Genomic DNA, 18504 nt, shown 5'->3' with positions numbered 1-18504 from the left:
ATGAGTTAACTATAGATTAGTAGCTGCCATTGAGGGATCTGAATAAAAGATTGAAAACTACAAAGTGGAGGCTTGCTGAATTAGGGTAAATGCAAATCAAAGTAAAGAAGCAGAGTGATTAAGACTTGCAAGTTAGGATATGGGCTCTAGGTTCTGTCTGCCCTTGCATACGTGAATGAGAAAGGCTGATGAGGAATGAATTAGAATAATCAAACTGAGGGGCAGCAGAAACATTGAAGAATAATAAATAAGGCATTGGTGGAGTGAAGTGCCAACACAGACATCAGGAAGGGAAGGTACATGGTCAGAAATTTAACAGGAAGGGCTGAAGGAACTAACGTGTACTCTCATGTCATCTCTGAATTCCCTCTGGCATGAGGAAGAATGATTTGAGTAACATCTCTGCATTTCTCAAAAAAAATTGGTAATATCGTTGTGGTTACTTGTTCGTTACCATATCAAAAATAGTTCAAACAGAACAAAAACATGTATTAACAATAAACTTTAATCTCTTGCCATTATTACAAGTTTTTGGAACATTCTCCTTTGTGTGATTATGACCATGTGACAGCATTATTGAAATAATCTTCAATAATATTTCTGAGAAAATAGTTTTATTGATGTTAGTACATTGTACAATAATTTTAAATATGACCAAGTACTCAAATTGATCTTTCCTTTGAATGCAAAATGCATGTTATTTCTACCTCTATAAATTTCACATTACTGTAGTAAACACATTTTAGTTTCAAAGAAAATGCATATTCTTCAAATGATCTAACTGTCCACTTGAGTTTGATTGTTCTAAAGCTAATTTGCACTGTAAGTTATTCCCAATATTGTCATCTTTGCAGATGATAGACTTTTTCACTAATTTAAAAACTTTTATTGTCAAAGAAAATGAAATGACTGCAAATGAAATTGAAGCCAAGTGTATTTTAAAAGTTTGTAACTCACAAGACCCTTATTTTTGTGGCAAATTACTTTTATTACACAAATAATTGCATGTGTTCTCAAAATGGGTTCTAGATAATCTGCATAAATTGCCCTCATGCATTACTGAACACTCAAATACATCAGTTCAAAGCACAACAATAGCGAATGCACGCAGCTGTTGACAAGTATCATTAAGATATTTAAGGGATTTGAAATGCAGGCAAAAAACTGTACAACATACTCCATTTATACTTTGGTGATCATTTTAATGAAACTTACTTTTAGAATACCCATAATTTTGTACATTAACAGATTTTTCATGAAGTTCAGAATTTGTCTGGAATTTAACTAAAGATACCTCAACATTTCTGTAGTATGCCTTGTACGATAGCAAAGAAAATCTTTCGGAAAAGTATTATTTTTAAAACCAGTAATTTGTTAAAATTATACTTTGTGTTACCTTTGTATCTGAGAAATAATGTTAAAAGTATTCACATCAAATGCTTTGATCATCTACTACACAATTAAAAAACAGATTGAAAACTGCACTAGTAAATGATGTGGTAAAACAGGTCAAGTAATTACTAGTCTTCAACTGTTTCACAACTTTGTTTACTAAGCAAGGGCTATTACATTTCCCTGCAGAAGTTCACCAACCATCCACTGCAAAATCAAAAATCCTACAGAAAAGTTCCTATAGCTGGAGATACCACACTCCCATTAGTCGTCAAAACCACAAAACATCTTTCATGAATGTCTGACCTTCAAACTTTAAAATTATGATAAAAACTTGACACTAGAAAAGCCACAATAATTTAAATGATTCCAATTCACAAAAACAGTTACCAACACCCTTGCAGCTGTTCATCTCTATTGAAATCAATAATCATTGAGGTTGCAACATTCCACAAATTCAGCTGGCAGATTTCTAAGCATTACTGATGAGAAACTGTAACAAGTTGACACTCCAGTGCTAAACTCATGAAAAGTTTAGGAGTGCAGCGGACTTATCAGGTTTGAGGGTGATCCAGAGTTTTCACGTTTTGAAATTAACTCTGCCAATTCCATGTGTAGTAGCTGTCTATTTTTGTGAAAATTTTGGGCAAATATCTTAACAGTAATCAGAATTACCTCTTAGATTCATACCCAAGCCTCAGAATCTTCGTCTATTGTTCACCTGTACAGTAACACAAGAGCTTGGAGGTCAATCCCATCACAGATTCCCAGCTGCATTAACATCAGAACACTGATCCTCCTAATCTACATGCACATCATATTGGGTTCAGGTATATTTGTTTAGTATCATGGGGATAATAAGATGGGAATAACGTTATATGGATGAAATGTATACATATTTAAACATCTCACAGACCTAATTTAACAAGACCATGTTATCTTTGCTGCACATCTTTTGTGCAATGCACTTTCATCATCCCCTTGAAAATGCATGGAGCTCTGACACATGATAAAATGGGAGGGCAAGACATTAAATATGTATAAACTTCCACAATGTAAACAAGACTGTGCAAGTTTTATTGACTAATTATATAGTAATAATGTTTGTGTTATGAATCCCAAGTTGCATGTAGACATGAAAAGACCAGTTTTTAATGGAATGAGTACATCACCAAAAGGAATGAAATCTCTTGTGACCCAGCTGGGAAATCATCCTCTGCTCTTCCAATGTAATGATCTCCATTTGCACAACTTGATTATTTTTCAGAAGCACTTCCCTATTATTTTTAATTATTTTACAATTATATTTAATCATTTACTACTTACATCTAGTCACATCCATTCCATTACACTACCTTTCAGCCTTTATCATGAGCCTTGAAAACAAGAAGATTCTACAAGTTTTCTTAACCAACAATTTCTCCTTGTTGGAACATTGCTATAAATCACAATATTCTGCCAAATTTTAGTACAAATTTCATGGTTATTTAATTAATTCAGACAATATTTTCTCTTCTGCATTTTGTCAACAGCTTAAAAATGCATGTTCGCCATGTCCATTTTAACTTCTGAGTTTATGGATATTGTGGTTTAATGATCCGGTTAATTTAATCAATAGACTGTGCATCACAACCTGTATTACAAAAATTACAGGAATATTACTAATTACACAAACACCAATAAACCCTGAGTGTTCAAATATTACACAAGCAGTAAGCTTTGATTTATACCAATGTAACAATCCACTGCCAATTGAATCAATTCCATATCTCCCTTAAGAAACAACGTATTTAGACAGTCAACCCACAGCTGTGGAAATCTTAAGCCAAAATTAAAATTTTACTAACCATTAATTATTTGTCCTCATGTACATTATTTATCTGGTGCACGTAGATCAGGAAAAGGATACATAGTGGTGACACTTAAATTAATTTTCCAAATTCTTTAATCCAAGAATATGTTACTAGATTGAGAATGAAAGACATAGTACACCAGAAGCTTAAAACCTATGAATAGAATTTAATAGAGCAGAAGGCAGGTAGGGAAGGATCAACCTTATTAAAATTTATATTTTCAGGCATTCATTATATCTTTCCCAGTATTTACAGATTCTATAGTGCCAGAATCCATATTTTGTTTTGATGTTTCAGAAAAAGCAGATTCAAAGACTGCCTGCTGTTCCTTGAATGAGGTTCCTGCAGCTGTTGAATCACCATGTCTCTGTGGTTGTTGCTTTGCAATGCTTTCCAGCTCCACTTGCTTTCTGCCCCGCCTTTTACCTAAAATTCTGACATAATTAGCCGGCACTAATCCAGTTGTTTGGCCATCCAAACAGGCCAGCAACCACCCACGCACTTTTGGCTGTTGTTCTGAAAAGAAAGAAAGCAAAAGAATTATGTTTGGCTCAGTATCAAATTCAGGTAAAACAACAATTTAGATTGGGTCATACAGTAACAAAGAACTTGATGGATGTGTTCTTCAAATGTCAAATAGAAAATAACTTTCAGCCTTCTCAGCATTTTGACAGCTCTAAAGTACTGTATGAATATCCAGCTCCCTGCCCAAAGTGAGTGGTTGGTTTTTGGGAAAGAAGAAAACAATTCTAAAAATTAGTCTGTAATAATCTTCAAACTTTTACATTTAGCTTTCTTTCTCAGTTTTATGAAGAGATGAAGAAATTAAAAACATTAAACTACTAAACAGCATTTTACTTCTTAGGAAATAAATTCCTAAAGATTCATCAAGTACTTTGAAACTTTATATTATGGCAACTTTTATTTTTCAAGTTTAGTTTATAAATTTTAGTAGGTAACACCAATGTTAATATACCAAAAAAATTATACATTTTACTTTGTTATGGTACTTTGGTTAAATGGTCAAATGACTCACCTTTGGGTGCCAGGTTGAGCAGATCACCTGAACGAAATGAGAGCTCTTCTTCTGTCCCAGCAGTGAAATCATACTCTGCTCTTGCAACAATATGATCATCATCTCCATTTGCCCAACTTGTTGATTCTTTTTGAAAATGGAAAAAGGTTATTCATATTCAGATTGTGATCATCACCATCTGTTACCAAGTTACAGACAAAAATTCACGTCTGCACTATCATGGAGTTCATGTCACCAACTAATAACTGCACTGTCACAAATACAGCAATCTGTTTAAAAAAAACATCTTCCAGAGAGTTAATTTGGATTAGTGAATCCACATAAAATCCCCTAAAAGTTTGGATATCAAACAAGAGAAAATCTGCAGATACTGGAAATCCAAGCAACACACATGCAAACACACAAAATGCTGGAGGAACTCAGCAGACCAGGCAGCATTGATGGAGAAGAGTACAGTCAACATTTTGGGCCGGGATCCTTCAGCAGCACTGGAGAAGAAAAGATGAGGAGTAGATTTACTTAAGAGCTGGGAAGTTGATTGGTGAAAAAGATACAGGACTGGAGAAGTGGGAGTCGAATAGGAGTGGACAGAAGGCTGTGAAGAAAGAAAAGTGAGAGAGAAGCACCGGGGGAGGCAATGGCAGGCAAGGAGATAAGGTGAGAAGGGGAAAAGAGGATGGGGAATGGTGAAGGTGGGGGGAGGGGGGGCCCATTACCAGAAGTTCAAGAAACCTATATTCATGCCATCAGTTTGGAGGCTACCCAGACAGACTACAAGGTGTTGTTCCTCCAACCTGAGTGTGGCCTCATCACGACAGTAGAGAAGGCCATGGATCGACATATAGGAATGGGAGTGGAATTAAAATGGATAGCCACTGGGAGAACCCGTTTCTTCTGGTGGACAGAGCTCAGTGAAATGGTCTCCCAATTTACATCGGGTCTCAATGATATACAGGAGGACACTCCGGGAGCACCAGACACAGTATATGACCCCAGCAGACTCACAGGTGAAGTGTCGCCTCAGCTGGCCCTGAGGGCGGAGGTGCAGGGGCAGGTGTAGCACTTGTTCACTTGCAAGGATGAGTGCCAGGAGAGAGATCACTGAGGAGGGATGCATGGACAAGGGAGTTGTATAGGGAGCGAGCCCTGTGGAAAGTAGAAAGTTGGGGGGGGGGGTTGTGCTTTGTGGTGGGATCCCATTCTAGATGGAGGAAGTTACGGAGAAAAGTTTGGATCTTTGACCGAACTTGGACATCATCATCTCAGGTGCTGGAATTTAAATGATCTGGTTCAAACACAATCAGAAATGAATTGCATTATCACAAGCCCCAAGCTATGCCTACCTTTTTGTGGAAGATGTAGTACAGTCTTTGGTTTCATTAATTCCTGTTCTGGCATATTGAGTGCATTGGTACTGCTTCCAGTACTCATACAGAATTCAATAATTTCATTATCTCTGGTGCTAATCTCTATCCTGCTCTCACCACCACAGAGTCAATATTTGAATCTGTGTCACCATCTCAGAAAATAGGCTGCCTAGTATCCTTTCTAGACCCGCCAACTCCCACAGATATTTTGTTTACTCATGTCCCACCTTGCCTCTTGTAACTATTTCATAGTCCCAGTTCCTCCATCTTCATTGTTCCAATGAGACTTTCCATGAGGTGCCCATGAAATAGCTTCCTCCCTCCTGAATTAAGGCTTCCCCTGCCTTTGTTACCAAAACCCTTGACTAACAGCTGATTCTTTTTCTGCACCTCTGCTCTCAACCCCTCTACTCTGGAACAAAACAAGAACAGATTTCAACAGATCCACTTCTCCCATTCCACCAACCTCTATATTCAAACAAATCATTCTCCACTTTATCAACAGCACACTGCACGTACGGTTACAATTTCAGAAAACACTCACATGAAAAAAATAAGATAACCCAAGTTCCTAAGTAGCATGACTGTAGACTGATGGTAAGTTGTCCTGGTCCAATTTGTTCTTCTACCAATTGAACACCAGAAGGCAGCACCAATGGGAGGGGCCAACCCCCAGCCCAGTATGGATTCTAGTGCAGCCCACAAAGGCCTCTGCTCTCTCCCATACCACCTCCTCATCCATCATGCTGTGTGGCAGGTGACACCACGGCAGGAGGGCCTAGTTCTTGGCATAACTGAGACACCACAGCTCTCCTGCTGTCAGTCTCGCCAGTAAACCGGACTTGCAGTATTCTACATGACCAATGTCCAACAGTACACAAGTCCAGACGACAGCACAACAATGGTTCACAATAAGTCCAGCTCCATTGCTATCAAACAACTCGCTGATAGGACAGTCCTGTAGTACTTGATGTTCTTAATATCCAGCAGCGACTTGTGATCAGAAAAAAATGTAATAGGCAAACAAATACACCTTTGATTGGACCTGGAGTGGCCATTGCATCTGAGCGTGCCAACTTACCCGAACAAGAATGGAACCCAGAAGGCAATTACGATCAACATACCTCAAGCATTTGCAAACATTTTAGCCAATATATTGTGTCCTTACAAACCATAAAACTCCTGACATCTCACTACAATCGAAGTCAGTCCTTCGCCAGTTCAGTTCACCCTACGCAACAGCAGAAAACTGAGAGTATTGGATACAGCAAGACCATGGGACCTCAGGACGTCCCAAGTGTAATTTTGAAGGCTTGTACTTCAGAGCCAGCTGAGCCTCGAACCAAGCAACTTTAGTGCATCCATCGGAATGGCATTTAACAGACAATATGCAAAGACCACGAAAACAGAAAAAGCACAATTCATGCAAGACTTGCTCATCAATCTGGACATAATAATACCAAAAGTGTGAGAAAATCTGAAGTAACTGGAAATCCAAAGCAACACACACAGCATGCTGGAGGAACTCAACAGGCCATGCAGTACCTATGGAAAAGAGTGAATAGTCGACATTTCAGGTCGAGACCCTTCATCAGTATCAAATTTTTTAAACATGGCTCAGTGTGGTGGGAACCAAAACGTGAAATCCCTGTAGGCTGGTGTTGGGTGTGGAGATGCTCAGTTCAGGGGTATATCCCGGCCTGTGTGTTGAGTACAGATCACTGCTGGAGACAGGACACAGTTGCTCCTCCCATTTCCTCCAAACTAAAGGTGTAGCTATGGGCACCCGTATGGGTCCTAGCTATGCCTGCCTTTTTGTTGGCTTTGTGGAACAATCTATGTTCCAAACCTCTTCTGGTATCTGCCCCCCACTTTTCCTTCGCTACATCGACGACTGCATTGGCACTGCTTCCTGCACGCATGCTGAGCTCGTTGACTTCATTAACTTTGCCTCCAACTTTCACCCTGCCCTCAAGTTTACCTGGTCCATTTCCGACACCTCCCTCCCCTTTCTAGATCTTTCTGTCTCTATCTCTGGAGACAGCTTATCTACTGATGTCTACTATAAGCCTACTGACTCTCACAGCTATCTGGTCTATTCCTCTTGCAAAAACGCCATCCCCTTCTCGCAATTCCTCCATCTCCACCGCATCTGCTCTCAGGATGAGGCTTTTCATTCCAGGATGAGGGAGATGTCCTCCTTTTTTAAAGAAAGGGGCTTCTCTTCCTCCACCATCAACTCTGCTGTCAAACGCATCTCTCCCATTTCATGCACATCTGCTCTCACTCCATCCTCCCGCCACCCCACTAGGAATAGGGTTCCCCTGGTCCTCACCTACCACCCCACCAGCTTCCAGGTCCAAAATATTATTCTCCGTAACTTCCGCCACCTCCAACGGGATCCCACCACTAAGCACATCTTTCCCTCCGCCCCCCCCGCTTTCCACAGGGATCGCACCCTATGCGACTCCCTTGTCCATTCGTCCCCCACATCCCTCCTCACTGATCTCCCTTCCGGCACTTATCCTTGTAAGCGGAACAAGTGCTACACATGCCCTTACACTTCCTCCCTTACCACCATTCAGGGCCCCAGACAGTCCTTCCAGGCCAGGCGACACTTCACCTGTGAGTCGGCTGGGGTGATACACTACATCTGGTGCTCCCGATGTGGCCTTCTATATATTGGCGAGACCCAACGCAGACTGGGAGATCGTTTTGCTGAACACCTACGCTCTGTCCGCCAGAGAAAGCAAGATCTCCCAGTGGCCACACATTTTAATTCCACATCCCATTCCCATTCTGACATGTCTATCCACGGCCTCCTCTACTGTAAAGATGAAGCCACACACAGGTTGGAAGAACAACACCTATATTCCGTCTGGGTAGCCTCCAACCTGATGGCATGAACATTGACTTCTATAACTTCTGCTAATGCCCCACCTCCCCCTCGTACCCCTCCGTTATTTATTTATATCCACACATTCTTTCTCTCTCTCTCTCCTTTTTCTCCCTCTGTCCCTCTGACTATACCCCTTGCCCATCCTCTGGGTTTCCCCCCCTCCCCCTTTTCCTTCTCCCTGGGCCTCCTGTCCCATGATCCTCTCATATCCCCTTTGCCAATCACCTGTCCAGCTCTTGGCTCCATCCCTCCCCCTCCCACTTTCAAATCTCTTACTAGCTCTTCTTTCAGTTAGTCCCGACGAAGGGTCTCGGGCCGAAGCGTCAACTGTACCTCTTCCTAGAGATGCTGCCTGGCCTGCTGCGTTCACCAGCAACTTTGATGTGTCATCTATCACCAGTCCTCACATGCAGTTACTACACAACGTATCTTATCAGTGGCTCAACCTACACCAAGGCAGGCAGCAATGAAATTCTTTTAAACATTTCACCGCTATGAGAATGCTGACAATGATTGTGCTGTGCATAGGATCAGGAACGGCAAGGGTTCCTGTCAGATTCCCAGTGGAGACGAGCTGTCAGTAATGCATCCCTCACTGTATAACGCAATAACAACCCCTCTTATTACCAATTCCACTGGTGTTCTCATTCTGGGATTGCATCCAGAGTGCCAAGCAAATTGTTAGGATGGAGCTGATAATTGCCCATATAGCTTAGAGCAGAATTTCTCATGAAACTTTTGATACATGCTCAAGTTCCACCAATCATCCTTGTCCATCATACTCTCAGCTGAGCTAATGGTCTACAAAGTTGGAAACAAATGAAATGGCAGGTTTTTAAGAAACCTCCAGATGAAAGGGAGAAAGATTGGAAACAATCCACAACTTCTATGTGGAATCATAATAAATTCAGCGTGAAGATCTGTTCACTTTAAAATATAAACAGAACATATCAGGACAGTCTACATGAAAACAACATAATTAAGTGCAAAGCTCTCGAAGACCGCATACTGTTAATTTTTTTCAAATTAGATCAATGCAGTCATTTGGAGTACAGAATTTGTTTCTGCAATGAATAGACTCCCCTCTCGACAGTGAGAAGCTGCCCGATGTGAACTGATTGCAATCTGTATTACGTGATTAGCCTCAGATCACGATTCAGACTCCTGAACAGAACACCAAGATGGAATCGTGACCTGCTAACAAACACAATTTAAAATAAAACAAATGTGGCTCTGGTCTAGTTTTAAGGCAGTGACACATTTAAACAATAGCTACATATTTAGTTAAAAAAAGGCTTTAAAAGAGACAGTTTTTGTGCTGTTGCCTACAAAAATGAGATTGTCAAAGGCTATTACCCTAATTAACATTTGTTCTATTACCTAATGTTATGTTCCAGTTTTTGAAACTCTCATAATACCAAATCCATAAAGCAGTTTCAAAGGATGGAGAAAGTACAGTTTATTTCATAAAAACTTATATGTAATTATTTAACTATTTTAAAATGTTGTATTTTATTATTAATACTGAATAGGGCCCTGGCCTATTTAACTAGCTGCCACCTCATCTCACCTGTTAAGCTTAATTATTCTGATCAAATTTACAAATGATGTGTTTTGATAATGTAACAGGAAAAATACCTCCTGCAATCTTTTCTGACACCTAGAAGCATACTTTTGCTTTTATTACTACCCACTTCAAATATCTTGGGTAAATACAATTACTTCATAGTTTTATGAACCTTTCTCAGCCTTTGATTCTTCCACTGATCTTTATGAAGTGCATCATTGAATCAACAGACCTAAATTTTAGGTATTATTAATGTTTCCCTTCTCTCTAACTAAAGAATCAAAATCCATCATCAAAGCAGATAGGAAAATAGGAAAGTGCAGTCACTAATTTAAAACAGTTACTGAATTTGATTAAAATATTTGAGATTACACAATTATCATTTTGCTTCAGTCTATAGTCTCCACCTTGTGTACTTTGAAATCATCTCCACCTCCTATCCAGAAAATACCAAAATCAATGGGACTAAACTGCCTCCCTGCAAGCAGAGTCTGCATTCAAACTTCCCCAATCGAATTTATAGCTAAATCACCAAGGGATCCTCTGGAAGAGTGCAAATTGAAATGCATGGAACTTAAAGCCAAAATGAAACTCCCATAACACAGCATTTGACAGTTTGGAAAACCTATAAATTTGGATTCTGCTCATGTCTGGAATGAAAATGGGGGATCTAGAGCGCAAGTGGTTCATATGGCCAGAACAGGGGTGGAGACTGGTTTGGGGTCAGTGTTTAAAGTGTGGACAGAGTCAGGGATGGGGTCCTGAGCAGTCAGTTTTCAACCAGACACTCAGTGCATTCACTAGAGAATTTATTGTACAATATATAAAAGCTGTGAGACAACATGTTTGGGGAGGCATTACACCGAACAGCCTGGAAAATCTGTTAGTCTGGCACTAAAAGTCGCAAGGGTGTTGGATTAGTGGAATTTTACTGCACGTGACACATTTCAGTTGATTGAAATTCATTAACTTCCAAACAGTATAGTTCAGTTATGCAGAGAATGTTCACCATCTCAAAAAGCCTGAAATGGCCATCTCATAAATGAAAGTTGGAAGTGCTCAGCAGGTGAGGCATTATTCACGCCAAGAGAAGTGGAGTCAGCAGACCTAAATTTTAGGTATTATTACCAATTTCCCCTTCAAATATCTTGCGTAAATACAATTACTTTGAAGTTTTAAACCTCCATGATATCTTCCCTCAGCCTTTGATTCTTTGACTGATCTTTATGAAGCCCATCAACATTGCAGGCCCGGGATCCTTCCTCACAACAGGAAGAGTGAGAAGACAAACAGATACATTGCCAACAGGGGTACGGGTAGAGACAACAGAATATCTGTGATGTACTCGTATATGAAGTTGGAGGTCTGAGCCTAACATACCCTCTGCTCTCTGCAGCTCACCACACTCGTTTTCTTAGTTCGGACGATTGGTTGTTGACTCAAAAGGTCAACTGTTTCACTCCTACTAATGCTGCTCGACCTGCTGAGGCTCCCAGCATTACAGCTTTTGCTGTGCATCATTCTCAAAGACCTTACCAATGAATTACCTTTACATGTAAGCCTTTCAATTTAGGCCCTGTACCTATAATAAATAAAATAATTACAACATATTTATTTGTTGGAGACCTTCTCACCTGGTTCAGAAGTAGCAGAGCTTAGTAATTTCCATATGAGATAAGGACCTCCGAGAACAACCGCAAAAAACATAAAAATGGGCCAAGATTTGCCTGACCCAGGTAACCTGTCTTCAGCTCCAGCTGGAAGCACGGAACCAGCACTCTCTGCCCATAATTCTTCAACCTCGGAGTTGTTCCGTAGGCCAAGCAATGTTTGTAGCTTCCTGTACAAATACTTCAAAGTTCGGATCAATGCAAATGCTGACAGAACTTTAGTAAAATGCACCCGGAGTCTGGAAAAGTGATTAGCAACATCCAAGACTGCTCTGAAACTGTTGTAAACGGCTGAAAAAGTAGCATCAAGCATCATACTAACAGAAGCAAATGCGTGGACAATACTTTCAATAGACTGAAATGCTCCTCTGCTGCTTTCTTCTGCCTGGCGTACAAACCTACTGGGAGGTATATCATCTGTTCGAAACCTGTTATAGCCAAGTCCTCCATATCCATAATTATAAGGGGTATAGCCTCCATATAAAGAGCTTCCGTATGGTGTGTATGCTGGAGAGAAGGTGTTATAGGCTGATCTATAAGTGCTGAGGTTGCCAACGCCAGTCTGTTGCGATGCTCTTGGAGGAACAGGAGGTGGAATTCGTGCAACAACAGGCTGTCCTTGTCTTGCAGGCAGGCCAGATACCAAATCAGCAGATCTGAAATTCAGGAAATACTAATATAGTTTCAACAACAGAAAACAAAGAATCAGAAAATAACTACATTCAAGAAAATAACTGCTCGTCAAATGTTTGCTTAAAGAGTGCCGTGATTCACTTAAAAATCTAATCACCTTTTGTTTACAAATAAGATTAATTAATATCAATGACTTCAATTTACCAAATGACATTGTCTTTAGGAATAAATCTGAATGAGAAACATTACAAAGATACAATGATTTGTCCATCTTTGTCCTTTGTGGAGACAGTGTTTACAGGCAACAGGAGAATCTGGAGAATACCATCAACAGATAGCACACTCTGGGAGCAGGGACATTTCTGCTATAAATAGATTGGATTTAATAACCTTCATTAGACTACAGGATATTTCATACTGGCTAAATTTAAACTGAACATCTGGAGAAGAATTTCAAAGTTGTATACTTTGATAAGAAATGAACCTTTGAACCTATTCAAATCCATTATTACCAACGATGATATGGATCAGATCGGACCTAATGCTGCTTCATGGTATAATATTTATTATGAACTGTAATATATTAATAGTTATTAATATTTTGTGATGGGGAATTTTTATTTGGTTCCTGACACCGAAGTAAGAATTGATGCAGCAAAGGAAGTGTGGACATAGCCAAAAAAAAAGCGTAATTACTCTGGGACCTTTGTTGTTCTTTTTCCCCAGGTTAGGGGAATTAAATACCAAAGTCTGTAGGGTTAAGTTGATAAGTTAAGATTTAATAGGGACCTGAGGGGCAATTTCTTCACGCAGAGGGTGCTGTCTGTATATATAATGAGCTGCCAGAGAAAGTAGTTAAGGGAGATATAATAACAGCACTCAAAGGAGATTTGGATAAGTATATGGATGGGGGTGGGAGGGGGTGCTTGGAGAGATATGGCCTAGTGGACTAGTTTGGAGAGCATTATGCATCGGCATGGAAAAGTTGGACTGAAGGGCCTTTTCTCGTGCTGCATTGTCCAAGAAGCTGACCATCCTAATGACTGTCTTTTGTATTTTGCTTTACGCACTTAGTTACTTAGTGACTATAAACACTAAAATTAACTTTGTGTTTAGAAATTGAATGATAGAATAACACCCACTAAGAATATGTCATTACAAATAAAACAAATTTTCATGAGTTACTTCCCAAAGGGGTAGATGGATATACAATTTGAAGAAGAAGATTACAAGAAACTTAGATTGGACTGCTAGTTCTTTATTAAATATTATTGAGCCAGTTAACGCAACAACTTACATATCTCGTGACAGGATAATTAAAATTAAAGGTCGAATTAGTAATACTGAAGTTTCAACACATTTTTGGTTCTGTTCTTTATGTGATAGCAATCTTTGTCTAAGCAAGTGCCACGAGTTAGAGATGAGTTACGAAAGGCTCAAAAAAACTAGGTAATGATAGAGATCTAGAAAATTATAAGGCTAGCAGGAAGGAGTTTAAGAATGAAATTAGGAAGGGGCCATGAGAAGGCCTTGGCGAGCAAGATTAAGGAAAACCCCAAGGCAATCTACAGGTATGAGAAGATGTGAGAGAATAGGACCAATCAAGTGTGACAGTGGGAAAGTGTGTACGGAACCGGAGGAGATAGCAGAGGTACTTAATGAATAGCTCGCTTTAGTATTCACTACGGAAAAGGAACTTGGCGATTGTAGGGATGACTTACAGTGGACTGAAAAGCTTGAGCATACAGACATTAAGAAAGAGGATGTACTGGAGCTTTTGGAAAGCATCAAGCTGGATAAGTCACCAGGACCGTATGAGATGTACCCCAGGCTACTGTGGGAGGCGAGGGAGGAGATTGCTGAACCTCTGGCAATGATCTTTGCATCATCAATGGAGACAGGAGAGGTTCTGGAGGATTGGAGGGTTGCAGATGTTGTTCCTTTATTCAAGAAAGGGACTAGAGATAGCCCAGGAAATTATAGACCAGTGAGTCTTACTTCAGTGGTTGGTAAGTTAATGGAGAAGATCCTGAGAGGCAGGATTTGTGAACATTTGGAGAGGCATAATATGATTAGGAATAGTTAGCATGGCTTTGTCAAAGGCAGGTCATGCCTTACGAGCCCGATTGTATTTAATCACATCCTCAAAAAATTCATCGATGAAGGTAGAGCAGTAGATGTAGTATATATGGATTTCAACAAGGCATTTGATAAGGTACCCCATGCAAGGCTTATTGAGAAAATAATGAGGCATGGGATCCAAGGGGACCTTCCTCTGTGGATCCAGAATTGGTTTGCCTACAGAAGGCAAAGTGTTGTTGTAGATGGGTCATATTTGGCATAGGGGTTAGTGACCAGTACTGTGCCTCAAAGATCTGTTCTGGGACCCCTTCTCTTTGTAATTTTTATAAATGACCTGGATGAGGAAGTGGAGGGATGGGTTAGTACATTTGCTGATGACACAAAGATTGGGGGTATTGTGGACAGTGTGGAGGGCTGTCAGAGGTTAGAGCAGGACATCGATAGGATGCAAAACTGGGCTGAGAGGTGGCAGATGGCGTTCAACCCAGATAAGTGTCAGGTAGCTCATTTTGGTAGGTCAAATATGATTGCAGAACATAGTATTAATGATAAGAGTCTTGGTAGTGTGGAGGATCAGAAAGGTCTTGGGGTCCGAGTCCATAGGACACTCAAAGTTGCTGTGCAGGTTGACTATGTGGATAAGGAGGCATACGGTGCATTGGCCTTCATCAACCGTGGGATTGAGTTCAAGAGCCGAGAGGTAACGTAACAGTTATATAGGACCCTGGTAAGACCCCATTTGGAGTACTGTGCTGTTCTGGTCACCTCACTACAGGAAGGATGTGGAAAGGGTACAGAGGAGATTTACAAGGATGTTGGCTGGATTGGGGAGCATTCCTTATGAGAATAGGTTGAGTGAACTTGGCCTTTTCTCGTTGGAGCGACGGAGGATGAGAGATGACCTGATGGAGGTGTACAAGATGATGAGAGGCATTGGTCGTGTGGATAGTCAGAGGCTTTTGCCCAGGGCTGAAATGGCTAGCACGAGAGGGCATAGTTTTAAGGTGCTTTGAAGTAGGTACAGAGATATAGGGTAAGTTTTTTTATGCAGAGAGTGGTGAGTGCGTGGAATGGGCTGCCGGCAATGGTGGTGGAGGTGGATATGATAGGGTCTTTTAAGAGACTCCTGGATAGGTACATGGAGCTCCATGTAATTTCTAAAGTAAGTACGTGTTCAGCACAGCATTGTGGGCTGAAGGGCCTGTATTGTGCTGTAGGTTTTCTATGTTCTGAGAGTCTTGTCTTGGCACAATAAAGAATCTGAGCAAGATGCCATTGAGTGTAAAGATGAAGTCAATGGTACTCCAGAGGCTAGAGTATCAAGAGATAAACACAAGGATGCTTGTGATTTTTTTTTAAATGTGTGAAAGTAGGCAGTCATATTAACCCAAAGTCTGAAGTGGACCAGCCATATCAATATTGTATTTTAAGATAATAACTAAACTAGTGTGTCTTTCTTATCTCCTCGACTCAACACCTCCGTCTACAAAACTCGTCAGGAGATTTTGCAATTCCCACACCATAGGAATTCAGTCATTGAAAGTGGGCATGCAGGTACAGCAGGCGGTGAAAAAGGCGAATGGTATGCTGGCACTTATAGCGAGAGGATTCGAGTACAGGAGCAGGGAGGTACTACTGCAGTTGTACAAGGCCTTGGTGCCTTGGTGAGACCACACCTGGAGTATTGTGTGCAGTTTTGGTCCCCTAATCTGAGGAAAGACATCCTTGCCATAGAGGGAGTACAAAGAAGGTTCACCAGATTGATTCCTGGGATGGCAGGACTTTCATATGAAGAAAGACTGGATGAACTGGGCTTGTACTCGTTGGAATTTAGAAGATTGAGGGGGGATCTGATTGAAACGTATAAAATCCTAAAGGGATTGGCCAGGCTAGATGCAGGAAGATTGTTCCCAATGTTGGGGAAGTCCAGAACGAGGGGCTACAGTTTGAGGATAGAGGGGAAGCCTTTTAGGACCGAGATTAGGAAAAACTTCTTCACACAGAGAGTGGTGAATCTGTGGAATTCTCTGCCACAGGAAACAGTTGAGGGCAGTTCATTGGCTATATTTAAGAGGGAGTTAGATATGGCCCTTGTGGCTACGGGGGTCAGGGGGTATGGAGGGAAGGCTGGGGCGGGGTTCTGAGTTGGATGATCAGCCATGATCATAATAAATGGCGGTGCAGGCTCGAAGGGCCGAATAGCCTACTCCTGCACCTATTTTCTATGTTTCTATACCTGGATGAGCGAATCCACAACGACGCTCCAGTTAATCATGATCATTCATATTAATCTGTTCTCACTGGACTCTTACTCCTCCACCACTGGCATATTGTACAAATATAACCACGGTTGCAATCCAAAATATTGTAGCCACTCTCCAAAATTCAGTAAAACTCCTCGTTCTTACAATCTTTGTTATTTAAAAAATCTTAATCAGTGCTGCATAGCTTTCTGATGAGAAGTATATATGCATGTTTAAAGTGCTAATAACATAATAATTTTACAGCATTTATTTTTGTTCATGTAGCTTTCAAAAATATATTTCACAATTCAGTACATTTCTTAAATAAAAATCAATTCAGGATGCAAATTATTGCCATCAAAATTTAATTAATTCAACAGTAAAATCTTTTGCAGGTCAAAAATTACACTCTTATAAAAAAGGGTGAGCAAGCTCCGTCATGATTATCATTTGCTGAGGATCTCCACAAAGAGACAGTCCCTAGAACTACAGTTACTGAACGAATGTGCTTCCTACTAGAAAACCACATATGGCAAAGATTGCATTTTGCTTCAGGATGTTAGCTGTTTTCCCATTCCGAGAATGCATTTCCCCAATGGCTATTAATAAAATTTCAGAGGATCCCACAGTACACGCCATTTCAGGCAAAAAAACTGATTCACATAGAACAGTAGTGCAAGATCAGTATTTTGAATAACTCTGAAAATATACCCCGAGCAACTGTTACCAGCTTTGATCAACAGCTCACATGAAAGTTGGAAAAGGCCACTATACTATTTTGAAAGGTTGCTTTGATTTTTGGAATGATAGTATAGTGCTTTCCCACAAATATCCAGTTCTCTCATTTATAGCAGCAAGCCACGGAAAGCACTTCTAGCCACAGAACCTCCCAGCTTGCTTGTTCAAATTCCATCCCAGTAACTGAAAGGTATCCAATGCTCAAATGTGTCCTAATCTAAATCGTCCTATTCACAAATCTGCCTGATTAATCGGTAGATTGTTGTTAAAACTGTTCCCGCTTTAAAATCTTTCCTATTGCCCAGTCCGTCCAAATAGGAGTTAGGCCGTTCGATTATCCGTAATTTTAACAGTTCTTCCGCGGGCTGTTACGCTTCCAAATACATAGCCCTGACCTTTTGAATTCCTCTAACAGATCTACATGGCCTGCTTTGCCTTTTCAAAAATCCCGTAATGTTTACCCAGTTGACCAAGATTTTGGACTCCCGGTCTAATACTTGTGTGCGTGAAGGTCGTCTGTCCATTTCCCTCCGCAGCGAGATGTCACCCGACCCGCTGAGTTCGTCTAGTTTTCTGACACATGTGAAGCCTTTGGAATCGTGTACTACATTTAAACGTGCGATATAAATGTAAGTTTTTGCTGTTCCAGTTAACCGTGCCAACATGGAGCCTGCAACTGCACCAATGCAAAGCACGGATAAAAATTCTCCCTAGTCAATAACACAGCACGTAGCGAAACGCACTTACTGGAAGGACGGGGCACTTATATTTCCCGGGATCCGTCTTTCCCAGGGTTTTGGTGGTGGCTGTGATCCCATTATCTTTGCTCTAAAAACATTCGGGCAATACGACCTCTCCGCACTTTCAGCTGCAATGAACTCTCCCGTACAGCCAATCGAACCCAGAAACATTATCCAATGGAAAGCAAGGACACATCCGAACGGAGACCAACCTCCAATGATACGTGAAGACACGGCCGAGCACGAACAGTGTCCAATAGAGGATTGAGACGCATCCGCGCTGG

General features: G+C 40.7%; 1 protein-coding gene across 1 annotated transcript; it reads right to left on the bottom strand.

Moving 5' to 3' along the window:
* Nucleotides 1-515: 515 nt before the first annotated feature.
* Nucleotides 516-18360, bottom strand: pex13 (peroxisomal biogenesis factor 13). The gene is made up of 4 exons (XM_063055957.1): nucleotides 18228-18360; nucleotides 11749-12440; nucleotides 4282-4407; nucleotides 516-3761 (listed from the first exon to the last, which is right to left on the bottom strand). The coding sequence occupies exons 1-4, from the start codon at nucleotides 18296-18298 to the stop codon at nucleotides 3466-3468; spliced, it is 1185 nt and encodes a 394-aa protein (XP_062912027.1). The 5' UTR covers nucleotides 18299-18360; the 3' UTR covers nucleotides 516-3465.
* Between the last annotated feature and the right edge of the window lie 144 nt (nucleotides 18361-18504).

Source organism: Mobula hypostoma, chromosome 8 (genome assembly GCF_963921235.1).
Source record: "Mobula hypostoma chromosome 8, sMobHyp1.1, whole genome shotgun sequence".
In the NCBI taxonomy this organism is placed as follows: domain Eukaryota; kingdom Metazoa; phylum Chordata; class Chondrichthyes; order Myliobatiformes; family Myliobatidae; genus Mobula; species Mobula hypostoma.
This window is presented reverse-complemented; position numbering and strand designations above follow the sequence as displayed.

Coding starts and splice junctions, on each gene's coding strand:
- pex13 (XM_063055957.1), bottom strand. CDS start 18,298: ATGGGATCACAGCCACCACCAAAACCCTGGGAAAGACGGATCCCGGGA. Junction 12,441..18,227: donor ATAAGTGCCCCGTCCTTCCA/GTAAGTGCGTTT, acceptor CCTGAATTTCAG/ATCTGCTGATTTGGTATCTG. Junction 4,408..11,748: donor CTCTGCTACTTCTGAACCAG/GTGAGAAGGTCT, acceptor ATTTTCAAAAAG/AATCAACAAGTTGGGCAAAT.